General features: G+C 35.0%; 2 protein-coding genes across 3 annotated transcripts; one reads left to right on the forward strand and one right to left on the reverse strand.

The window, feature by feature from the left end:
* Nucleotides 1-2072: 2072 nt before the first annotated feature.
* Nucleotides 2073-15693, forward strand: LOC131957721 ((E3-independent) E2 ubiquitin-conjugating enzyme). The gene is made up of 20 exons (XM_059322468.1): nucleotides 2073-2519; nucleotides 4381-4554; nucleotides 4811-4908; nucleotides 5006-5066; nucleotides 5412-5573; nucleotides 5763-5878; nucleotides 6011-6209; nucleotides 6338-6640; nucleotides 6733-6835; nucleotides 7035-7140; nucleotides 7316-7436; nucleotides 7556-7687; nucleotides 7814-7932; nucleotides 9154-10517; nucleotides 10630-10730; nucleotides 11542-11604; nucleotides 11838-12005; nucleotides 12719-12812; nucleotides 12896-13097; nucleotides 13228-15693. The coding sequence occupies exons 1-20, from the start codon at nucleotides 2310-2312 to the stop codon at nucleotides 13937-13939; spliced, it is 4608 nt and encodes a 1535-aa protein (XP_059178451.1). The 5' UTR covers nucleotides 2073-2309; the 3' UTR covers nucleotides 13940-15693.
* A 1329-nt stretch (nucleotides 15694-17022) lies between these two features.
* Nucleotides 17023-26029, reverse strand: LOC131957724 (uncharacterized). 2 transcript variants are annotated; one of them, XM_059322472.1, is made up of 13 exons: nucleotides 25861-26029; nucleotides 21780-21996; nucleotides 21596-21692; nucleotides 21326-21459; nucleotides 21032-21097; nucleotides 20805-20946; nucleotides 20557-20717; nucleotides 20291-20463; nucleotides 20087-20197; nucleotides 19949-20010; nucleotides 19743-19802; nucleotides 18394-18615; nucleotides 17023-17960 (listed from the first exon to the last, which is right to left on the reverse strand). In XM_059322472.1, exons 1-13 carry the CDS (start codon nucleotides 25905-25907, stop codon nucleotides 17593-17595), a joined length of 1860 nt encoding a protein of 619 aa, XP_059178455.1. In that variant the 5' UTR covers nucleotides 25908-26029; the 3' UTR covers nucleotides 17023-17592. The 2 variants fall into 2 exon arrangements, with proteins under 2 accessions (XP_059178455.1, XP_059178454.1); XM_059322471.1 differs by having other exon boundaries at nucleotides 18382-18615.
* Between the last annotated feature and the right edge of the window lie 884 nt (nucleotides 26030-26913).

The raw sequence follows: 26913 nt of genomic DNA on the forward strand, positions 1-26913 counted from the left end.
GCTTGCACACTAGTAAACTAAGCCAATTTAGCATATTTTAACTTTCTGTGCAAAGTCATTATTACTGAAAAAAATTCCAAAGTCAGGTCAGCCTGTGGCACCCTCCACTGAACTTGACAGAAGGAAAAAAAAACTTGACCCGTGACCTTCATTAAAACAGAATTTGCTTTTGGTTTTTTTTCATTTTTAGTAAACATGTGCTTAATCTTACCCAATAAGTGATAAAAATTTGAAAATTAATTTTAATTACTGTTGTAAAGTGAGATAAACAGATTAATAAACACGTGTTTTCTTGAGGGGGTGTGGCACATCCCGACATCGCATTGTTTGTAACTTTATATTTGTGTTTTATGACTATATTTGTTCACAATCAGCATGCTATGCTTTTAATTTTGATAAAGGGTAAGTATATCAAGTTACAAAACCTGAAATCTAACTAATAATTCATACTTTCAGTTTAAAAAAATAATGAAAACGATCATCAATGAAGAAAGCGTAAACATTCTATTTTTAGGTGTGACATAAAAAACAGTCATAAATCTAGCCGAATGATTGGATTCTTGCGCGTCACACATTTTCCCGCGCTTCGTGTTCACCAAAAAAGATTATAATAAAATGGCATTATTATTCTTACAGAGCATATCTCATGCCTACAATAAATTATTACCAGTTTATTGTAACGTGTGTAAAATTAATGCTTTCAAGTAAAAGATAGCAATAGTCTGGTTAAAAATAGCTGAGGTATTTTATAGTTATTTGATTCGAAAGATAAGAATTATATAGAGCTACTTTCACTAAGGCGCCGCTTGCGAGACAAACAAAGGAATTAGGCCAAAAGTAGATCCGACAATTCTTAAATAACAGACTTAAATAGAAACGGATAGTTCCGATTTCTTAAATTAACGATGGCTTCGTAATCATTAGTTTTATCGCTCTACCCATTAGTGAAAGCGAAACTGGTCGCCATTTTTGGTAAGCGCATGAGCCGTGCAATGGCGTCAAAACAACAAACCCGGAAGCTGTGAAACGAACGGCCTACAGAGTCAGTCTCATTGGTTTTTTTTTTATTTTTATTCATTTGTTAAAACAAAGGGTAATCTATCGTTTTGGGTACGTAAAATCGCCCGCGACTAGTAATGTACGAAAAAGTTACCTCATTGTCAAGGCTTTAATAGAAGTATATTTTGATATATTTGTGTCAAATATTATAGATAAATGAATAAATAACCTAAATCAATAGCTAAATATATCAATATAGGCAAGAAATTAACTTTTAACAGCAGTGTTTGCGAGCAGGATTTCCTATATAAACAGCAGCCATTTGTAAAATAGAGTTGCCTTCCCCTGATCTCGCGCTATAAATTAACAAAGAAAGAACTTAAACAAGATGGCTGCTAGAGTAAATGAGCATGGTTGCATCTGTTGGAAACATCGCTAGTATTAATTTATTATTGAAAAGTTTTAATTCAATTGTTTGAAAACAGGTACATAAATGAAACAAGGAAACATTTTTGTATTTTTCAAAACACAAATCCTCCTCAAAATGTGAAATAATTATTAAAATTTAAGGAGTCACCTGTTTTTCACATTACTAGTCGCGGGCGATTTTACGTACCCAAAACGATAGATTACCAAACAAAGATACAATACAAATTAATAAATCGTGTTTTCCTAATGTTTTGGTGTGTTTCGGTTATTATAATAAAATACGTTCAACTGGAGGTATAGATCTACAAGAAGCGGAGAATAAAATACGCTAAAAAAATCATGTAAAAAATGGTCAAATGGACTCTGGAGTTGTACACCGACATTAAGACCTAAGTCAGACATTGACATGTCTGACACTTCTTACCTTAATAAGGCCAAATCTGACTTGACCTGGTTTGGGAAGAATAGCACCACTGTCATTTTTTACAAGATTTCTAGTGGGTGGATTGAAACTTGCTAAATTAGCTCGATTTGAATCTATTAACAATCTACGAGTTGTATTTGCTAGAATTCTTAAGCTGCTAGCAGCCATGTTTTTTTTTCAAGCTGTGTCATAAAAAGTCTGAATCAAAATTCTAGATCTAGATTAGATCTAGAATCCTGCAAAACAAAAGATATTATAACCGTTTGTAATAGATGTATAAAATATATGCCTAGGTTTATGTGTTGATGAGTTGGTTTTTTTAAGAATAAGTTTGTTTTCATATTGGGTAATTTGCCCCTGAACAAAAATCTAGACTTAGATACATTTGAAATTCTTTTAAAAAAATAAAAATACAACGTTCCCACAAGTCCTCCCACCCATCCATCCATCGTCCAAAATGGCTGCCTGCAGCCTTTTCGAGGAAGATGAAGTATACGTTGAAAAACCTGGAAAAGGAATAAGTTTCGGCCTAGTTTTAGAAAACTCAGAGTTCCTAAGCAGCAGTGAAGAAGATGAAGCTGATAAAGTTGATGACCGGCTTCAAAAAGGAACAGTTAGGGTTGCCTGGCATCCAACAGGCAAAGAAACAGTCGTTGCTGAAGACAAGGTGTGCAAAAAAAATTAAAGTTAATAAAAATTCTATTATTCTAGATCTAGATCTAGTCTAGGTCTAGATCTAGAGATCTAATTTTAATTTAGAAATCTGTAGAATTAGCTCTAGCCTAGATCTAGATATCTAGTCTTATGTCATCTAACTAAGTTAAGAAAAGTTAAAGTTAGTCATCTCCAGTCCAATTCAATATTAATATTTGTCAATATGTGAATATTTGAACTTGTAGAAATTTGGAAAACAGATCCTGCTGCCAACAACTTATCAACTTTCAACCAGCAATATGATCTCCTTAGAGTAGAGCATATTTTTTTTTTAAGTTTTAAAAAATTTCTGTAAACTTCAGAGATATAGATTAAAATCTAGATTAAGGCCTGAATCTAATGTTATTTTAATTTTATTTAGGAATCCATCATGATAGTGATAGGCCTATACTATATATATTATTATATATCATTTGATTTAGGCTTAATTTCTTAATTAGAAAACCATAACTTTAAAAAAAAAATAGACTGGGCTATAGGGGCCTAAAAAATTTATTAAAAATTCATTTTAAAAGTGGTTCTTTAATTATACGAAGTGTCTATTCACAGCCGGCTGTGAATAGCCGTATTGGGGCTATTCACAGTCGTGACCGTTTTTGATAGATTTAATGTTAAAAATGTCAAATTGGGCATGAAGATGTGTGGTCGAGTGGTCATAGGGAAAGGCTGTCATGCTAGAAGGTGGGGGTTCAAATCCATCAGATGCCAATTGGTCTGACCCTTAATGTATGCCTCATATTGTTATAATCAAAATATTTTTTTACAATTAGGTCTAGATTCTACTTGAGTTACTCATGGGAGGGTTATTTTTGTTAATTTTTTTTTCGTTTGTGACGTAATTGTTGGCATATCAGCAAAAAAAAAAATGACCTGTCCCGTAGATTTTTGCTAAGAGAAAAAACAAAAGTGTGATGGAAACTGTGAATAATAGCTGATGAAAAAGGACATCCTATTTCACCTGATATTTATTCTAGATCTATGTGATAATGTGAATTTTTAATGGTAATTGATAGTTGAATAGCAATGTGAACAACCAAATAAACTGATGCTTAATTCGTATTATTCATTTAAAAATTACTAGATCTATTATTCTAGTGCAGGGGTCTCCAAACTTTTCAGTCCGAGGGCCGCATTACCCATCAATTTCAGTTCGGGGGCCAGTTTCTTCCAGGCATGTCTTTGATTTTTCTGGGCAAAGTTCCTCAGCCATCAACAACAGACGATTTTTCCTTGGACAAAAAGATCTCCGCGGGCCGGATGAGAGGACTTCGCGGGCCGGATGCGGCCCGCGGGCCGTAGTTTGGAGACCCCTGTTCTAGTGTATAGATTTAAAGTGTAAAATTGATCATCTAATCATCCTTGACCTACGTAGCCTGTAGCAGATATGTCTGATATGAGAATAAATAAAAGTTAAACTAAACTTTTACGGTAGGCCTAATAACTTTTTTATAAAGATATAACAAAATAAAAATAGCACTGCTCTCTTAATCTATACCTCATTCCCCAGTCACAATAAATGCTTATATTATAATTATTTTAAGATATTATTCAGTCGTATTTAGTATGAAAAGACAGCCGACTGTGAATAGCCGTATTGGGGCTATTCACAGTCGGCTGGGAATAGCCCCAATACGGCTATTCCCAACCGGCTGGGAATAGCCATGGCCTTAATTATATTGAATTTTGAAATCACAAATGTTTCACTGATAAGTTAAAGATCATCAGCCTTATCAATGATTGAATTTTAATTTCTAAATTATTAAATAGCTTTTTTTATTGCATAATTAGTTGACTTAATAAAAATATTGCTACAGGTTCATCTTGTTGACCGTGCTCTCATGCCAGGTGATGTTGTAAAATGTCTTGTACCTGGGCAGGATACTCAGTGTGGCTTTGTTATGAATATGGATGTTCGATGCCACCTGCATGTCCTGCGTACCAACAAGTATATCTACAATATAGATTCCAAAGATATGCACCCACTACAGGTAAATCACATTTGGACAGTATTTATTTTATTAAAAATTTTTCCTATACTTATATACCTTATTCTGACCCATCTCAATTATTTTAAAACCTTCTGTTTAGAAAAAAACAATTGCAATTTGAAGGAGGGGCTAGAGTGGGGCATCATTTACATTTGATGATGATGGGGGAGGGGTGAAAATCAACTAAAAAGCATATAAAGGTGACCCCATAACACTAATAGCAGTGGGGATTTTTAACGTTTTTGTCATTTTTCAGAGATTTGAAAGTGGGCAAGAAGTACTTTTGGATTCTTGGTTAGGTCGAATTGAGGGGGCCAATTATGAACTTGTTGTTGTCTTTCCTGATGGAGCTAGGTAAGTAGGTATGCTATGTTGTTGAACTAAAGATATATCGTGCTATTTTCAATTATATTTATATTTATAACTTGTAATTTTACATCACTTACTTTAGGTGCCAATTGGACGAAGAAGACCTTTATAATTTTGAAGACATAACAGAAAAAAAATCAAGGGTGAATACAGTAGTTATTTTTAAATACATGAATGAGTTACAGTTATCATTGGGTCTAAAAATGTTTTTAAAATAGCACTAGTGATTTTTTACTTGAACAAATGTGCAAAGGATTAGTTTAGTTATACTTGTAATAAATTAAGACAGTAACACATTGACTTTTGTTTGGGTAGGTTGTGATAAACTGCTTTGTATGACTTAGGTATTCATTGTTTTCAATTGATATTAAAAGGATATGCCAAAATGTGCTTTTATAAGCATTGTTTTACCTTTGTTAGAACACATATACCCCATGTTGGCCCACAATTTTGTATCCTCTAAATTTAACCTTTCTTTTAAACATCAGCATGGAGAGTTTAGTCTCTGCCTTCACTACCCTGGGCAAGAACTGAAAGGTTCCATGGATAGTTTTGGAGAAGCAAAATGGCTTCATTCTACACCCCGGTATTGTAGCAAAGTGGCAAACAAAAAAGGCAAAGTCTCTATGGTTTATGTAACTGTTGAAAAGGTGAAAACTAATTCCATTTTGATAATTTGTGTTAAAATTCATAGAAATGAGATGTCTTTTGGATCACGTTTTGTATTTTGAAGTGGCATCTCTTGACTTTATTTGTTTTTAGACTTAAATAATAAATCATTTGTATTCATACAAAGTAAATATATTTTATTTAAAATTAAAATGTATGTTTTTCAACAGATTGTGACCAAAAGTGTTGAAGTTCACTGGGTTTTTCGTGGCTATGAGAAAGTGGACAATCCAAAAGAATCTGTCAATCCACCTCCCAGAATGATAGAAAATGAAAACATTGATAGGCAAGTAATGCCATTTAGTTAAGCTTATGTCAGTATTGTTTACTGTTTTATTGTGCCATTGTAACTTCTCTAAAAATGTTGAGTTAAGTGATAACTTTTTAAAAGTATTTTTTTTTTCTTTCTAAAATGCAGGCTGCAAGTACTTGACTGGTTTAATCACTGTAGTATACAGATTGGTGATAGGATGTTGTACAGAATAAAAAACGATGACTTAGTGTCAGATGTTTTGCCTGGAAAAGCTTTTGATCCAACAACAGCATTAAACAAAGAAGCACCTATTACTATCACAAATGATTCTGTCCATAAAAATAATGAAGATTCTGTAGGAACTGTAAGTATAGTACAAATATGTTTGTAGTTCGATTAACTTATGTTTTGTTTAGTGCTGATTGTCTATAATTGGTATGTTTTTTAGTACCAACAATATTTTCCTTATTATAGTTCTTTTTTCTTTAACAGAGTAATACTGTTGATAGCTCAGAAAAGGAAGCAGAGGATGCTGAAGATGCAGACTTTGAAGATATTGAAGATGATTCTGATGGTGATGACAAGCAAGGTGCATTGGGTGGTAGGAGCACTGTTGGAAGGAGGAAAAAAACACGTGGCCATAAGGGAACTTTGCGACACAAGCCTGGGAAGCCTATCCAAAGCCACAAGAATACAAGAGGAAAACGTGGCCAGAAGGAACGACACATAAAGCCTGACGAAGTGGTAGAGGTAGAAATTGAATTCACAACATCGTGGGCTACTGTCATGTGGCAGGTTAGTAAAAACTTTTTATTTGGTTTTACTTTAAAAAATACATACATATTGGTGCTGGATTTGATAGATCAAAACACATTGAATTATTTCAGGATGGATCTGTGGAGAAAGATGTACCATCAGTCAATTTATTTCCTGTTCATCATTTGGATGAATTGGAGTTTTTTCCAGGGGACTTCATTTTACCAAACATAGGTAAGATACACAAGGCATTTCTGGAAAAAGAAATTATTTCTTATCCATAAGTATACTAATACACTTTTGAGTTAGGCTTAAGGTTTAGTATTTTTTATACTTATATTACCTGCATATATGAATGAGCTTATCAGATCTGTCAAAATAATATTATGTTTTCTACAAAAGACCATCAAAGTTGATAATCTCCAACCATTAGATCTTTCAGCACCTGTTGATTATGGTGTAGTAGTCAAAGCAGACCATCGGGAAAGAACTTGTTGGGTTCACTGGTTTAAAGCTTATGATGTGGGAAAGGCAAATGAGTATGTTTTTATTCCATTTTATATATGTTTAGCATTTTTTTTTACTAAAACGCATTTTAATTGTTAAGCATTGAGCCAGCATTATAGAGATCTTATTTCCTATCTGCTACAGTTGTTAAGTGTGATATTGATTTAAATAGATATTGCAATATTGATATTTCTTTGCTTTTAACAGACCCACACTAGTTGAAAGTAATGTAGAAATGAGTGTATATGACATCAAAGACCATCCAGATTACAAGTTTAGACCAGGACAGAGTATTGTACGGGTTGGAGGCTTTGAAAATATTCCACCGGTATTATTTTTATTTCACTTAGTTTTAACACAAAATTTGTTGATAGCATTTTTTTTTAAATTTCTGGATTCATTTTTAAGTAGCCTAGGGTGTTTATTACCACTAAACTATATTTATAGGATGAAATACGCACTCCTCAAACTATTGGTCAAATTTACGAGCTAGATCCAAATGGCCATCTGGTCATCAAGTGGGCAGATGGAAGCATTAGCCAGCATTTCCCACAAGAAATATTTATTGTATCAGATGAGGTAAGCTATTGTAATTTTGAGGCTGTATTAACTCCTAGAATATTGCTTTATCATCTGGTAGTTGTGTTGAGTGTATTAACCATCATGTGTTTGCAAGAGGAATATAATCAGATATCTTTCCTGCAGGCTGATGATTTTACAGAAAACAGCTGGGAGTCAGGCTCTGATTATGAGTCAGATGGGTCTGTGGAAACATGGGAGACAGAGTCTGAGCAGGAGATCATTGGGGAAGAGGATGGTGCTAAGTATGAGTCTTTTGTAATCTTTGTTAAAACATCACACTTTAATAACATCTTCTTGTCTTACTAGTGTCAAAAAGTACTTGCCCCATTGCACTTCTCAAGAAAGTTTAAAACTTAGCTAAAAATGTAAACAAACTTGTCATTAAAGTTATAATATATGAAAAACTCTCAATAGTGTAGATTAAAAATTGTGACTGGTTTGAATTTTTAAAGGTACCAGGATTTTAATTTTTTTGGGATTTTGTAGCAAATACACATAATAACAGTATTAGTACTTACTTAGCAGGGGGTACTTGGCACTTCTCATTGCTAGCCTCGACCTAACTCAAACCTTAACAGTTAACATGAACAAACAGCAGAAACATCCTTTATAAAAAAAAATCCTATTTTGAAGGTAGTCATAAAATTAAACCTTATGTTTTAATTTGAATTACTATTAGTTTTACTTCTCCTAATTAGTTGTTTAGTGCTACTAATACTTAATAATTATGAATTATGACTAACAGACTATCATATTATTTTTTATTATTTAGGGCTTGTTCTATTTAGTTTAGGCTGCTTATCTTTTATAAGCCTACCAGTTTTTATTAGTTATAGTTTCCTTTACTAGCTCAAAATTAGTGATTTGATTAGTTTAATTAATGTTTGTTGTTAAAAGCCTATAGTAGTACTAGTATCAGTAATAAATACATATTTGATTTTATACTATTTAGGCCCTACAATGTATTTTAGTTTTTTATGTTGTTCAATACTTTTAAATGAAAGCTAGAAAAGTACTAGACTTAATTCGTCTAGATGATTAGATCTAGTTATATCAACTGAGCAAAGTGTTCACCTAAGGGGTCATCCATTTATGACATCCACACGCGGGGGGGGGGGGGTCCGAAAAAAACTGACTTTTGTGGACGCATATGGACTTTTATAAGGAAAAAACGTGGATTTTTGTGGGGGGGGGGGGGGGGGGGGTGTCCAAAATCCAAAAAAATTGTGGACGTCATAAATGGATGACCCCTAACAAAAAACTGCAGCTACAATAATAGTTTGTCTGTTACAACTACAAAATAACTGAAAATAGAATGTATCTAAACTATTTGAACAAAAATTACTCTGAAATTTGATTATATCTTTAAGTTTAAATTCATGTAATGAATATGTTGTCCAATCATGTTGTTAAATTGAGCCGTAAACACTTTATTAGCCAGTTTAAAACTTTCCTTGCTACAGGGCAGATAAAGATGACAGTGGGTATGATCAAGGAGCCCTATGTGAGCACAAACAAGAATTGGACTCTCTTCTGGTGAGAGCTGAAACAGCACTGGCCAGACTACAGAAACACTTGAACAACTTTGATGTTTCCATTTCAGCACCAGAGTGTTTTCATGACATCATTCGCATTTATCGTAGTTGCCATGATTTGGACAAAATTTTACAGTCTTCCTTTTTTAACGACCCAGAGCTTCAGTTTTTAATTTCCCAAGCCAAAGCAGAGCTGCGCCATGACAGGGCAAATAAAATCTCCAAGCACTTGTCCCAGCTGTTTGAGTCCTGGAGCAAAAACTTGCCTGCAGGCCCCCTAGAGAACATCGGCACTGTGGCGGTTGGCGGCAAGACCATACGTGTTGGGATGCTCAAAAAAGGGGATGAGTTTGAAGTTTCGCTTGAACTCCCAACTTGTGACCCTGAGGCCAGTGACACTTCCTTTGACAATGGAGTGCCTGTGGAAAGTAATGGTGCCACTGGAGGTGGTGCTGTCACAGAAAGGGGTGACGTCGCTTGCAACAATGAACTGACATCAGTGTCTGCTGTTGCTGGCATTAATTTTGCCTGTGAAAACTTTGAGCTGAGAACAATAAAAAAAGAGTGTAGTGAACCAGCTATCAGCAAGTACAGTAAGAGCCATGAGTCCAGTGGCAGGAGACCCTCTGACCCCTTCAGTGACACCAGCTCTGGTGCTAAGTGTAAAAAAAAGACTGAAGCTAACCTGGTGGGGGAAAATTGTGTATTAAAGGCTGCTAAACGCACTAAATCTGATGGTTACGATGATTCCGGACGAGAGGCTAAGAAAAGCAGGGACGACTCAAAATATGCAAATCACGTTGCTCAAGAGCTGTGCTCTAAAATTTGCCAGAATCTTCAGAAGCAGATTTGGCGCATACATGAAGAAGTGAACAAAAGAACTAGAAGGCTTCTCTCATCTGGCAACTCCACTCAGAAAGAAGGTGATAAAAATGAGGATGGGAACATTGATTTGGGAGAAAATGTTGCTGAAGCTAGTTCAGACAATCATGAGATGAATGAAAACAGTGCCAAGGAAGTAATAGCTGCTTCAGGTGATCAGCACATGCAATCCCAGGGTGATAGTCAAGCTGAGAATGCTGACATGCATTTATCCAACACTAGTGAATGTACTGCTCATGTGTCTGAGTCAGGTGAAAATGGTGAAATACAAGAGAGCCCACAGGAAGTTAATAAGAAAAATGAAGTTCCTAATGAGGAACAAAATGAAGAATTGGCCCCACAGACTTCACCTGTTCTAGATCCAGAAGCCACTTCAGAGGATATCACCACATTGCAACTTTCATGCAAAGGTAACATTTGCATTCCATGATTTTTTTAGTCAGTACATTGCAAGTAATCATCCAACCTTTTCACCTCATGGGTTCATAATTGTACTACAAGGGCATGAATATTTGTTTGCAGGTTTTGAGATGTATGGTGAAGTAGTATCATTTCATAAATATGTTGCTCAAGAAAGCCAGCCTGCTAACCCTAGAACTTTCAGAACTGCTGTCAGAAAAGAAGTAAGTCTTAAGGGCATGGGTGGGTGATAAAACCCAAATGAGCCAAAATGCTTGTTTTAAAAACCTAATTCTATCATATCTAGCATAACTCAAAAGCGTTAAGTCTAAAAAATTAAAAATGGCCAAAAATTTCCTGTCATTGTCATGTTGATGGTGGCCATCTTTGATTTTATTTACCTTTTTAACATCGAAATAACTCAAAGATGGCTTATGCGAATTTAATAAAAACTTGTAGGGTTATAGAGTCATAACTAAATGCTAAATATTATAGTATTAGGTTTAAAAATAAGCATTTTGGCTTTCATCACCCGCCCATGCACTTAAGTTATCAAGTAATTTATATGCACTTTAAAAAATTGATAGGTTGTTGTTTCTTATTGTTTCTTGAGTGAAAGAGTAATATAGCGTTTGGAAGAAATCGGATATGGATTGGTTTGAAGAAACCTGATAGTTAGATTAAAAAGAATGGAATGTGGTTGATTAAATTATGTAATTGAATAGGGTTTGATTGTTGAATGGGAAAGCAGATATTTCACCTGTCCTGCTATTAAAAGAATGATTGGGAAATTCATAGTTTTGAACTAGTCGCACAGTCATTTTGTAAAATACATGTAGCTTTGTATTAGACATTTAGAACACAAAAATACATGTTGCACACTACTTTTTCCCCATAGAACATTGGCCTTAAGTGGTTGACTTTTCTGTGATTGAGAAAATGGGATTTGTTTTTAGTATTATTTGCTTTGTGATGTGTATTTAAAGCAAAAGATGATTTGGTGACCATGGGTGTAACCTGACACATCTTTTTCAGCTTAAACTTTTTCAGTCTTCCCTCCCAGATGGCATTTTCATCAAAGGATTTGAAAACCGTTTGGCAAGTTATAGCATCTTACGTATATATCTAAAGTTAGGATTTAAATTTTTAAAATGTATTGTGTTAAACTTTTATCCTGGGCTAGATTGTAATAAAAAAATTTTTTAAATACAAATGTCTAGAATCAACAGTTTCAGTAATTACTCTTCATTATTTCAAAAGCCATTTATACAACCATTCCATACACATTTCTTAACTTTTTATGCTTACCTAACCTTTTTTGTTGTACCTAGGACCTGTACTCTGTGATGATCCTGGGACCAGAAGGTACACCCTATGAGGATGCTTTGTTCCTGTTTGATTTGATGCTGCCTAATGATTACCCAACCTCCCCACCACTGTGTCACTATTATTCATACTGCTGTGACAGGTTGAACCCCAACTTGTATGAAGATGGAAAGGTAATACTTGTACTTCTGCACGTTTACCTTTGCTTGTAGTCCGGTGGTAAATAAAATACCTGACCCTGGGGTTTATCTGTGGTTTTCTGATCAACTGATCCACATCATTATCACACCTGAGAATTTAATGTAGTATGTCAAAATACACAGCAACAAAGCATGTCAGTCATGGGGTCCTGGTTACTTGGTGAACTAACAGCAACAAACCATGTCAGTCATGGGGTCCTGGTTACTTGGTGAACTAACAGCAACAAACCATGTCAGTCATGGGGTCCTGGTTACTTGGTGAACTAACAGCAACAAACCATGTCAGTCATGGGGTCCTGGTTACTTGGTGAACTAACAGCAACAAACCATGTCAGTCATGGGGTCCTGGTTACTTGGTGAACTAACAGCAACAAACCATGTCAGTCATGGGGTCCTGGTTACTTGGTGAACTAACAGCAACAAACCATGTCAGTCATGGGGTCCTGGTTACTTGGTGAACTACTCTCTTATCATCTGGACACCAACAAGGGTGGAGTCAAATAAATACTGATGCTATTTGTGTTCATTCAATCTCTGTAGTTTATCATCAAACAGCTACCTACAGCTATAACATTTAGTTCAAAAGCTGCATCAGACTTGCAAAGCTGCTTGTTTGTACTTTCCATCTATCTGATACATTTGTTAAGTTGAAGTGACATTTTTAAATGTTTGTAATTGAATAACAGGTGTGTGTTTCATTGTTGGGGACTTGGTCTGGAAAAGGAACAGAGGTCTGGACATCAAAATCAAATCTGTTACAAGTGCTTCTTTCTATTCAGGGTAAATAAATGTTAACATTGATCATAGCTTAATAAATAAAACTTTAGTGTGCTGCTGTTACAGTGGTTCCCTTTTTTTCTTAGGTTTAATTCTTGTGCCTGAACCCTATTACAATGAGGCTGGCTATGAGAGACAGCGAGGTACACAGGTGGGGCATGAAAACAGTCGCATGTACAATGAGATGGCCATTTTAAAAACTGTCCAGTCCCTCATCAAAATGTGCAGTAAACTTCCAACTCTGTTTAGCCATGAAATTTTTCCGTATCTTAAATCTCATGGGCCAAAGTAAGCATTTTTTTGTATTTCTTTTTTTTTCTTTAAAAAATGCCTGAGTTACAATTTTTAAAAAATAATACTAAAACTGTAAATGAATTAGATTATTGATGAATCATCAAAGTAAATGTTTTACCAACAGGATGATCGCTCGACTACGAGCATGGATGGAGCACAATCAGGATAAAAAGAGTGTTGAATGTACTGCTAATCCATCTCCTCCGCTCAACAATACTAGGTCACAGCTTTCTGAAAATGCACCTGCTACACTTGTAGAAGGGGCCTCAGATTCCCCCCTTTGTGCTCCACTTGAAACTCAGGGAATTGTTACTGCACCAAATGAGGAAGCTACTTTTGATGCAGCTCAGCCAAAGACTGAAGAAATCAAGGACATAGCCAACAGCCATTCCTCCGATCCTAGTCTAAAACAAGATATTTTGAATCCTGAATCTGCATACACACACTCAGAAGAACAGCTGGTAGATTCTGTACTTAGCAGACAAGAAGTGTTTGTGGACAACATATCTCAACAATCACCCCATGTGCTTTCCTGTGTCTCCCATCAAAGTGGTAACCCTGTCAACATCAGCCCCCAAAATGGTGACCGGTTGCCAGACTTGAATGCTGCTGCCCCTAAAAAACCTGGCTTTGAATCTATTTGTGATTCAATAACTAATAGTGGACTAGCAGATTTAGGTGCCACTCAATGTGGGCCTCATTGTGAGAATGCAAATTGTAGTTTGCCGCAATATCCTATATTTCCCATGTCTAGAGGCTTCTGTCTCACCCTACAAAAGTATCTCATCCTGTATGAAAAGGCATTAGCAGAACTGCAGCCCCCAGCATCTAGTTAGAACATTCAAGAGAAAATCTCAGAAATCTTTGAAACATCATTAAATGAAGTCTACCACTTAATGAACAAGTACTTTTACATCTATAGGCTTGCACCAATATACGCCTAATATAAGCATACAGTTTATATTGCTTTCCCCCAATGTATATTTCTTTTAGAAATGTACAAAACATTTTCTTCTCACTGGTAAATTTAAAAATGTATGCACAAAGCAATACAACATTTTAAAATCGGTAAATAGAAAATGTTCAGTTGACAATCTCATTTCTTGTGTTTTGAGCCAAGTAAATTAAGAAACAGTATTTATTTATTTCCTCGTATGTTCATTTTGTTTGTTTAGTAAAACATTTTTTGAAGTTTTTCATGTTGCGATATGTGATGTTTATTTTTGAGTTAAAACTGGTAATTGTAATTTATTCAAAAATAATTATGTCAGAAATTTCCATAGCTGACACTCCCAAAGATCCAGAAAAAATTCTACTTAACTTTCTTTAATGCTGTGTGAATAAGTACAGACATTAACTTTAATATTGCTTTTTACTTAATGCTTAGCACTAGTTTTTTTAACTATTTCAAAATTCCTAGGTTAAAAGGGTAGTCTATTTCCAAAAATCGACTGCAAGTCTGTACCAGTTTATTAATAATTGTGGCTTGAGTAAACTATTGTTGATATTGAAAATATTCTTGGAGAAGTTACTTAACATTTGTTACACAACTCCCTTGACTAGATGCGAACCTTGTGTGAAAATTGGTCTAGAATCTAGTCATAATTATTATATAGGTAAATCTGGCATCTACCTGCAGCAATATTTCGAATGTTTGCTACAAATGAAATGCAAAATAATATTTAAATCAATATTTTAAGCACTGGGATGACCCTTTGCATTTTTTTTTGTTCAACAAAAAAGTGTCTAGGTATGGATGTGAGTGTTCATATATATATTATAGTGTGTGTGTGTGTGAGTATACACAATACATATGTTGACACTTGGCTGTTACAGAAGAGCAAAGGGTGTGGATGCACACGTAACAAACTATATCTATTGCATCCAAAATGTGTATTATGATATGAAGCATATAAAGTAAGTTAAATATTGAGTATGTTTGTCTTAGAAAATTCAGTAATGAGAATGTCTACATTCCTTTAATGTAGAGATTAACCCTAAAATTGTATAAGTAGTCACCAGTTACATAAATATACATGGCCTAAACTGGCGTTCACCCACCATGAGAGCTACCATTGTTAAACATTTGCATTTATCATTCAAGAAGAGTTAACAACTTCAACTTTGCTTTCTTTTTTTCTTTTTCAAGGTATGGTTTTTGAATGATTTATGTTTTTATGTATAATTAACTACAATCTTAAAATTAGTAAAATGTATTATTGTTCCTTTTTTTTTCTCTATAAGGCTGGTCCATCCACCGAGCAAATAATTCATAATTTCAACAGACTGTAGTAGTTGTGTCTGAGGCAGATTTGATGAACAATGTATAAACGTTTTGTAAATTTTGGTAATGGTTGAGTCCAGTAACTATGGTAGGGATTTTTTTCTCAAGGTGATCAGAAAATTGTATCTTGTCAATTGTTTGATATTTCTTAGAATATGTATGACGACTATTGAATGATTAGATTTCTTGTTCTGCTACCTCGTCAATATTTGACTGAGATGTAAACTCTACAGCTTGAATCTCTTTAGATGTCTGTGATATTGTTCCGCCCTTGTTTTGGTTGCCAATACATACAATTTTCCAATTGCAATTCTCTGTGTTCTTATTGAAATTAACAAGTTTATAAAGAGAAAAAGGGGCATTATTACATTACTCTTATTATTTGTAGTTAAAAGCCTTTTACGATTAGGATTTTTTCTTAGTAATCTGTTCTTAATTTAAAGCAGAGGCGTAGCGGGGGGGGGGGGGTACATGTCCCGGGCGCTGACCTTAGGGGGCGCCAAAAGGGGTTGGAAAAACAAATTAAAATGTCATTTTACTATTTAGCTGCATTTTTGCCTTATAAACAGTTTGAGGGGGGGGGGGGGTGTAAATTGAAAATTTGCTCATTGGGGGGGGGTGCCAAATTGAAAATTTGTCCCCAGGAAGTGTAGCTACGCCTCTGATTTAAAGCCTAAAAATTTCTCCCTTTAATTGTGATTGGCAATTAAAGGGAGAAATTTAAATGTAATAAAATTAGTTTGTTGTAGGCGGATCTCAATATCCTCTTTTATTTAGTAATCCTTAAATTTAAACAGTTAACCTAACATCATTAGGGTGTCTTTCTAGTTTCTGAGGAACTTCCGCTTATAAAACCGAAAAAGATTCTTTTAAGAACATATGATCATAAATTTTTATTATCAACTGTAATTTACTGAGTAAAACATAATATTTACTATCAACCTAATTATGTGTAATAACTCAATAGCAGGAACAAAAAACATGCATTCAGAGAGGAAAATTTGGCTCCCTTCATGGCAATGTTTTCAATGTGGTACAACCTAATACTAAGATAAAAGTCATTTCATAACTTGAATGTTACTTAAAATTAAGATCATTTGTATTTGTTCAACTAACAAGTCTGGAACATGAGCATAGAAGAAAGCAAACCAAATACATTCACATCACAAGCAGTTTCTTCCAGGCATCTCTGCAGGGGGGGGGGGGGGTGCGGTGCTCTATTAATTAGACAATCCTGTATTACTTCTTTGCATATCAAGTTAAGTATAGAGAAAAATAGTGATTGAAAAAAATTGAAATAAAATCTGGAAGTTTTACACATCCCTGAGTGGGAAAAGTCTTTGTGAAACACTAAGACATTTTTAACAATGTATTGTGGCAAAAACTGTTACTCAACATTTGATAGCTTTTTAAATTATACTAATGGTCCGCACTCTAGTATAAAGTCAACAAAGTAAAATGTTTTGTGGGACTAATGTCTGCACTTTCACCTTTTTATTAAATTCTTACCTTCATATAGAAGCTTCTTCATGTTTAAGGAATATGCAATACTATACGTTGGCCTCTACACACACGCTGCAGATCTTTCACATCACACTATCATTTTTCTTTTAAGTTAAGAAAGAAACAAAATGCTTTCCAAAAAGATTTAAGTTTAATTTTTTTTTATACAACATAGAAGTGATTATAAATCACATGATTTGTCGGATGGCAATGTTTATTTTGATCCCCTAATCAGGATAAATAAATAATACAAAAAAAAAAGCATGGTAATAATAATTGATTTAGCAACCTTCAAAAGGTATGTTTTAACAATAAAAAAAATGTTTAACTAGAATAAACTACAAAGACCACTAGTAGAAAAACAGCAATATTAAAAATAAACAGTACTTTGAAAGAAATCTTGAGAATACTGGGTGAATTACGTTTTTGAATCTATCAAATTACTTTAAACTAAAAAATTACTATAAAAAAAGAACACAACAGAAATGTCAGACCTGCCAACCATGATTGTAACAAAAATGTATCAGCTTTAATTTGAGCTAATACAAAACTGATGCCTGCTGAAACATCTGCAAAAAGCCTAAGGCTCAAAACCGGGATGATTTACTAGGTAACCAGAACTTTGGTATACTTGTCTAAAACCAACATGATTGGAAGGTCTGTCACCAAAACGAGTATTTTTAACACCTATTAACATCACTATCAAAATTTAGATGCAGGAGGTTGTCCTAGAGGAGGGGGAACAGCAGACAATGAGGCTGCAGTAACACCACCCATTGTGGATCCAGCTAGACTCCATTGACTTTTAAATCCTGCAGAGTTTCCATTTTGAAATGGTTTCTGTCCCATGCTTTGGGCACCAGTACTAGCACTATAGCCATTCATACTGCCGCTGTAGCTGTTTTGTGCTTTAAAACCACCACTACCACTGGTGTAGTTGTTTTGAGATTTGAAGCCACCGCTGAAATTACTGGAACCTGAAAATCTGTTTCCAGAATTAAATCTACCACCAGCACCTCCTCTACCTCCACCACGACCACTATCTTGACCTCTCCACCGTCCTCCTCGACCTGAAAAAAATAGTAATAATCATCACACAACCTAGTTCAAAATTTCATACATAATTATGCCTTAAATTATTTAACTCATTTGCTACGAACACCCTTGTAAAAATTCAGATACTAAATTATTGAAAAACTGGAAAACTTGATTGAAATTGTATTGATTTAACTTTAGTTTTTACATCCATATATGAAAACTTAATAGCAAATGCTATCTTAGTGATACAATACAGTATGCCTTGCTTTTTTTTGTAAATATAGATAAAATATAAACAGCAAAACTCTACAGTTTGTAGATAACCTTGTACACCATTCAGAAAATAACACTATAGGATATTTAAAATGTTGGGCAATTGAGATCACACAGCCTCATACTCTGGCAAATGGGGTATCGCATTCTGTCACAACAGTAGCAAATGAGTTAACTCACCTCCATGCATACCTCTAGCACTTTCTTCAAGCTGTAAAAGTTTAGGACTAATGACTTGTTTGGCTTCACGTAAAACATTGACAAGGTCAGTAGCTTGCTTTGAGTTGTTAGGAGTGAAGAATGTATATGCTGTGCCAGTATTTGTAGATCGCCCAGTGCGCCCTATCCTATGTACATAATCCTCTGAACAGTTTGGATAATCAAAATTGATTACAAACTTAATGTCTTCAACATCTGTGGAAAGAAAGTTAATTCATAAGATGTATGTCTATATTAGATCCACTTTATGATTACAGGACTGAAGGCCTTGACATCTTTGTTTTATTATTTTTGCTCTGAAGGGAAAAAGGATAGTTAGTTTCTGAAATGTAAGGGGTGAAATAGAAGGCAACTTTCAATACTGCAATCAATAAAGCAGAGTATCAAATACCTACTATATCACCCAATTTTTTTATATTCCTATTTGTCTCTTGAATTTATATGAAAAGCGGCAAACTGACCGAAACTTATTGATAACTTTAAAAAATGAAAAAAAAAATAAAATACCACAACATTTCAATCATGGTTTGTATAGTTAAGTTATGCCCACAATAATGTGTCTTAACACAGAGATAGCGTTGAACTCTCTCGATAACCGTGCCTTCCAAGCGTTAACATGAACTGGTGGCAATATTTATACATCATTTGGTGGTGTATGGATAAAAATCCCAAGCAGCATCACTTAATATCGTACCCGTACATGTGTTCTTTTACTTTTACAGACAAAATACTTTGCTTATAAAAAAAACCAGTTAAGGGTCTCTTGCTCCTTCATTAAGGATAAAAAATTGAATTACAAATAGTAAATGCCTGCACATGCTACATTGTGATGACAACTGCCTGATAAACTCAACTCTCACCACCCCTAAAGTCATTGCCACTCAGTACTTACGCCCGGCGCGGAATACCTGGCCAGCCCCAATGCTCCAAAAGAAGCGTAAAGACTGACGCTGGCTTCGAGATCATTATGAACGCCACTCCCTGTCAGTGCCCACAGTGGGAAGATGTACTGCATGTCTATCAATCAGTCAGCTTCAGCCATCAATCACCGCTTCCTTAATCACAGACTAGGATTAAAAATAAAAATTAAATTTAAAATTGAACTAGACTGATGTGACTCCCCACATCAAAGAAATATTTCACTGATTGTAAAGAAACTTGTTAAAAAAGTTAACCGAAAAACTATTCCCTGAAAAAAGAACACAAGTATGAAATTAGACAAAGTAAAAGGGAAGTCATCCCCAAAAGCTTCAGAATACTGCAACTCGCAATTCAGTATCACTAGAACCACACATAAATTGAAAAAATAAACAAAGTCCTACCTAAACCTCGAGATGCGACATCTGTTGCTATTAAAATTGGATTTCTACCATTCCTAAAATCTGTCAATGGAAGAAAATAATAATTCAAAACATGCACTTGTATATATCAACAGTAGCATAGGAAGAGCTTAATCATCAGCAATATAAAATGAGCCTAGATCATAGTTATATAAATTCAAATAAATGGATAGAATATTAAATAGTACCATTTAATGCCCAGTCTCTTTCTTGTTGAGATTTGTCTCCATGTATACTAATCACTGGCCACCTAAACAAACAAATTGAAACAAATTATCTTAAGTCAAAATAGACTAAATAATACCAACAACTAGGTTGATACATACCCATCTCTTTTCATCCTGCGTGAAATATCATCTGCTTTCCTTTTCGTTTCGACAAAAATAAGGGTTTTGTTCTCTTTCTCTTGCATTATTTCATTTAACAGTTTGACAAGCCTAAAAAAAGATAGTCAAATTTTTTTTAAATTTGCTAACAAGTGTAAGCTTATGTCTTCTTTTTATTTGGCAATATGCTAATAATGTCCTTACTTCTCTTCTTTTTCATGATCCATGCAAACATCAATAATCTGTAGAATATTGTGATTAGCTGTGAGTTGCAGGGCACCAATGTTCACCTGGATGTAGTCGTTCAAAAATTCCTCTGCAAGCCGGCGAACTTCCTTGGGCCACGTGGCACTCCACATCAAAGTTTGTCTATCAGGCTTGAAAAATTATTTAAAATGCTGTTATGCTTGAGCAAGGTTAGGTAATGTCTACCTTAAATTAAGTTAATCACAAATTTTTTAAAAACTTACCCTAATTTGTTCCAGAATTTTTCTGATCTGAGGTTCAAAACCCATATCTAACATCCTATCAGCTTCGTCCAAAACAAGATAGGTTGTACGCCTTAGATTAGTTTTGCCAGCCTCCAAAAAGTCAATCAATCTTCCAGGGGTAGCAATACAAATTTCAGCCCCTAAATTAAATTAAAATTTTTAAAATAAGTAATTTAAAATTTCCAAGAACAGATTGTGTGATATAAACAAATAACATGAGATAATACCTCTCTCTAGATCACGGAGTTGGGGTCCTTTGGGAGCCCCACCATATACACAAGCTGAACGAATTTGTGATGATCTGCCAAATTCATTTGACACCTCTATAACTTGTTGGGCAAGTTCTCTTGTAGGCACCAAAACCAAAACCTGTAAGAAGCACAAACATATATAAAAAAAATCACAAACCTCCAAAACAATGAAAATCTAAAAATGATTACAATTGTACACTTACTATTGGCCCATCTCCATGTTCTAGATATGGTTGATGATTAACATGAACAATAGCTGGCAGCATGAACTGGAAAAAAAAAGTTGAAATAAAGCAAACTGTAGGTACAATTTTTCTTACTTATTTGCCAGAGGTAATCATATTTATGTCCCATGACGTATACCTTTTACACATCAGAGCAAAAGGAAAGTTAGCATGAGGTTACTTAATTTTGCATTAAGCAAATCACTCACACTTTTTATCAGAGCGGAGTCTTATTTGCTTATGCCAGCCAAAAATAATTCTGTACAAACTTACCCCTAATGTCTTGCCTGAACCTGTTTGAGCGATTCCAACCAAATTTCTCCCAGAGAGGGCAATTGGCCAAGCCTGGCTTTGAATAGAAGTGGGAGCTTGCCAACTATTTCTCCGTATCTGGTTCATAACATAGTCTAAAATAAAGGAGATCCTGTTTAGTAAAAAAAATACTGGCAGAACAAAATGTTCTTGTCAAAAAATTAAGAGTACCCCAGAATTGCTGATAGGCCATTTACAATACTAGTAACACAAGATTAGTGAGCAACACACCTGGAAAATTGCCCTCTTCAAATGTGAAAATAGGATTTGGAACATCTTTTCCAGCAATAGTTATTTGTTTTTCCCTATGGAACTGTTGAATTTCCAACTGAGGAAAATAAAATTTTGAATATACAGATACAGTCATGGTTAGGTTTAGTAGCATATAACATACCAAAGAGCAAAAATCACTTACTGGAGATCTGTTAGTAACAGAAACATGTTCTTTATAGAAATTCTTTTCAAACTTTGGAAGTGTTGAAACATCCCACTTGGGCTTTCTTAATCTCTCACCGGGCTGAGAACCCTTAAGTGAATTACGGAAGCTACCACCCCCAACACCACCACCTCTTCCTCTGTAACTGTCTTTGTCTCTTGGGCCACCACCACCATACTTTGGTCCAGAGTCTTTTCTGCAAATAAAAATATTCAGTCAGCAAAACAAGCAATATGTAGACTGTAGATCTATGTTCACCCTGAGTGTCCCCTACACAAGAAATAACCAGGGATATCCATCATCGGCCAATAATGAAAGCTAGGTGCAACATCTTTTTTAATTTGGGAGATAACCCCCCAAGAGACAAATTAGGTCTGTGATGTCAGCCAATACAGTAAATAGTTACACTGCACTGCTTTTTTATTTCTCTATCTAGATCTAGAATTTTAGATCTAGATATCTAACAAGATATAGAACAGTTGCATACAATTTTTGGGAGAATTTTTATACAGGTGTCCAATAATGGAATCTTCGGATGATTATAGATACCGGTGTCCGATAATGGAATCTTCTTTAAAAAAGGGGTGTTAGGTTGTTAGTAGTAGTATTGCAATCTTGACTAATCTATGGTTAGAAATTAGGGTTAGGCGTATGGGTGGACCAGGGTTGAGGTTAGGGACAGGGTTAGCATTGACATTAACCAGCCATGTGTGTATTTAGATAACTACCAGTAACCTAACACCCCTTTTTTAAAGAAGATTCCATTATCGGACACTGGTGTAAACATTCTCCCGAATCTTCTTTAAAAAAAGGGTTTTAGACTACTGGTTGTTAACTAAATAATACACACATGGCTGGCTAATGTCAATCTAGATCTATTGGCCTAATCATCCTTAATTATAAATTTATAAGAGACAGTGGGAAAAAAACTGCTGAGGGCAGGTCTAGAACTATAGGGTAAAGGAGGGCGTTAAGAGCCACACTTTTTAGCACCTGTACATTTTTAAAGATTTCTACTAATCTAAGAATTTTTTAGTATTGAAAATATGGCAAAATTATTCTAACATATCTTACACAATATAAAAATAATAACAAAGTCTATTAAATATACTTTAAATGGGATTAATTGAACATTTATTGTCATACCCCCAAAATCAGCATTTGGGGTGAAAGGAGCCGGGCAGTGGGGCAATAAGTATTATCTCCTAGTTTAGACTAACTCCGCAATAAAAATAATTAATTTCTAACCCCAAAATAGTTAATGCTGTGTACACACACTTTAACTGATACTAGCTATCACTAGGCCCCAATGGGCCCAGTCTACAATTGATACAATTGCAGGTGTACATAGGGCCTAAAGTCTAGTAGTTTACAGTAGGCACATTAGTATGCCTAGTGTGTAGCTAGTATACTAGTGTGTAGCTGTCCAGAGTTAACATTCTTGTATGTAAAAAGGGGTGGTACTAACTAATCTGCCTTAATGCTTTCCCCTGATAAGCCATGTGTGCTATACATTACATAACATGACATGGAGGTTAGAAATGTTGAGGGGAGAGCAGTGGTACTGGTTTCCCCTTTGTTCTCCTTGCTGGACCCTGAGAGCCATAAATTACATAAGGAGATGCTATCTCTGGTTGGCTGAGATCTAAGAACTAAGTCCATGCTACCTACAAAGAGATGAAGTTTTATGGTGGGTTAGATACAGGTGGGGGCTTGGTATCATGGGGGTGAGAAATTGTGAGGGGAGAGCAGTGGTACTGGTTTCCCCTTTTTTCTCCTTGCTGGACCCTGAGGGCCATACATTACATAAGGATATGCTATCTCTGGTTGGCTGAGATCTAAGAACTTAGTCCATGTTACCTACAAAGAGATGAAGTTTTATGGTGGGTTTGATACAGGTGGGGTCTGGCTATCATGGAGGTGAGAAATTGTGAGGGGAGAGCAGTGGTACTCATTCCTCTTTGGTCTCCACCCTGCTAGACCATGAAGGTCATATGTTACATAACATGCCACCCCAGATTGTCTGAGATCTGTAACTGTAATCCATGTTACCTACAAAGAGATGAAGTTTAATGGTGGGCCAGAAACTGGTGGGGGCTGGGTATCATGGGGGTAAGAAATTGTAAGGGGGGAGCAGTGGTATTAATGTGTCTTGTTTACTTCCCTGCTGGACCATGAGGGTCATAAATTACATAACATACCACCCCAGATTGGCTGAGACCTAAGAACATTTATTCCTGTTACCTACAAAGAGATTTGAAGTTTTATGGTTGGTTAGAAACAGGTGGGGGCTGAGTCGGCTGTATTGCCCCTTAGGGGTAATAAGTACAAGTACCATTTTAAAAATTACATTGCTAACATCAGATGGCTGAATTTTTACTTTTTAGCAGGTTAGAATTGTATTTCTATCATTTAGACACAAGTCTGTTTAACAATTAATACATTTTGTGTTAACTATTCCTATACCAGTGTCATATTCAGTGGTCTAATAAATGAGAAACTCGCACATAGGGTTTCAAGAGCCACATAACAGTATCTGTTATAACTTTTCTAAACAGGCAAGCTAGTGAACAAAATTAATGTATTCATGAAGATTTAGTTATTATCTAACAAATAAAACCATTATGGTAATGATCAGTCAAGTTTTACTCTGATAATGATAAAAACTTTATAGCATGGTAAAATGGGACAAATGTCGGCCATTTTGTTTTGGCACCAATAATCACTGTGCAAAAAAAATTCACCAAAATAAAACTATTCTAGCCATAGCTATAAAAATAGTGTTAAAATGTACAACAACCAATCCTCTAATATAGGAACAAAGAATGGGCTTGAAAAACTTATTTGGTTTATTACAAAGTGAAGTTTCCCAAGATATGTCTATTTGGAAAAAAAGTTCACAAAATGGTTTTATGGAGATGAGAAATTTTAGGGAAAGAGCAGTGGGATTAAATCCTATCTCATCCTCTCCCTATTGGACCAAGTGGGTCATAAAGTACATAAAATGAATCCTCTGTTTCTCTGTTATCAAAGAACAGCAGTGGTTGTTACCTCAGAAGTAGATTAGCAGTGTTATTGGGGGTTTTGTGGGGGTGGGGTGTTGATTGGGGCTTAATACCACACGGCTCTTAACGCCCTCCTTTACCCTATAGATCTATGTATAAAATTATCTCCCTTCGTTTAATGATTAATGCTACCATGCCATACATTAATTGGTAATCTATCGTTTTGGGTACGTAAAATCGCCCGCGACTAGTAATGTGAAAAACAGGTGACTCCTTAAATTTTAATAATTATTTCACATTTTGAGGAGGATTTATGTTTTGAAAAATACAAAAATGTTTCCTTCTTTCATTTATGTACCTGTTTTTAAACAATTGAATTAAAACTTTTCAGTAATAAATGAAGACTAGCGATATTTCCAACAGATGCAACCATGCTCATTTACTATAGCAGCCATCTTGTTTAAGTTTTTTTTTATAGCGGATATAGCGCGAGACAGGCGGAAGTCACTCTATTTTACAAATGGCTGCTGTTTATATAGCAAATCTTGCTCGCAAACACTGCTGTTTAAAGTTAATTTCTGGCATATATTGATATATTTAGCCATTGATTTAGGTTTATTATTCATTTATCTATAATATTTGACACAAATATATCACAATATACTTCTACTAAAGCCTTGACAATGAGGTAACTTTTTCGTACATTAATAGCCGCGGGCGATTTTACGTACCCAAAACGATAGATTACCCATTAATTTTATAATTAAGATTGTTGAGACTGAAGTAAAACTTTCCTGGATGATTTATCTTCAATTGATCTAGATTTTATTAGACTACATAGATCTAGATCTATCTAAATATCAATCTGACCAGACAATCTAGATGATCTAGATTCTAGATCTAAGTCTGACTAGGATTGGTTAATCGACTGCTTCCACCTCGAGGCTTAAGAGACGACGGACATCTTTATTTTCCGATTTTCGATCCAGTTAGATCTAAAAAAAATATTTTAAACGTTCCCCTTAATTAAAATCAGTTGAGAACATAGCACTTACCCTCCACCCCGTCTATCTTTGGAGTCGAATCTTCCTTTTTGTGACATTCTTTTAGTATAGAATCTAGAATCAGACCTGTTAAAATTAAAACTTGTCAAGCTACTGAGATGAATTTCAAAACCTAGGTCTACAGGCTGATCTTCAAGCTAAAATCCACGTGAAGAAACGAGGCTGTGTATGAATATATGTTAATGAAAAGCTCTATCATGTTATTATCTTTGTTTTTTAGTATTAAGTAAATGCTTGTTAATTATATATTTTCACATGACTTAACTTACTTAGGTTTTGGTTGTATTTATTTTTAAGTAGGTAGCAAAAATTAATATTGAAAGCGCACTATTTTAATGCGTCATTTCTATTATTAGACCGTGACGTATCCAACTTAACCGGTGAAACACGTGGTCTATTCCAATAAAAAATAGGATCGGCTTTCTCTAGAGTAGTATGCGAAGCAGCATACTAAACTAACACATTACCAGTCTAGATGTAGATCTAGATCTAGATTCTAGATGTGGATCTAGATCTAGATCTAAGGCCTAAATAAAAGCAATTGGAAATAAATTATGTTATATATTGTGCCGATATAGACAGTGGCGTAGCTAGGGGATAGCGGCCGACCCTAAGGGGGCGCCAAATGGAGTAAAAAATAATAATTAAAAAGCTCATTTTAAGCTGAACCATTGAATTATACACAATCAAAGTTACAACAAGAAAAAACTTCTAGAAGGATTTACACCGATTTAGCTGGGTTTTTTTTTTTTTGGCACCAAATAAAAAATGTTACGGGAAAGTAACTAATAAGAAGCGCCACAAACTTTTCCAACTGGAGGGGGGGGGGGCTTTTTCACAAACAGGAGTAACTATGGATAGAAATAAAAGGAAGGGATCGAAGTTGAAAGTCCGCCCCGGGCGCCGGAATAGGTCGCTACGCCTCTGGATATAGATAAAAAGATAGGCTTACATAATTATAATATCTGCCTTTATAAATCTATTAAATCCATCCCTCCCATCTTTCTCTCTTCATCCCTACCTCCATCCATCTCTTTACAAGGG

This window comes from Physella acuta, unplaced genomic scaffold, assembly GCF_028476545.2.
Source record: "Physella acuta isolate Inbredline_101_S28 unplaced genomic scaffold, ASM2847654v3 ptg001260l, whole genome shotgun sequence".
Lineage (NCBI taxonomy): Eukaryota > Metazoa > Mollusca > Gastropoda > Physidae > Physella > Physella acuta.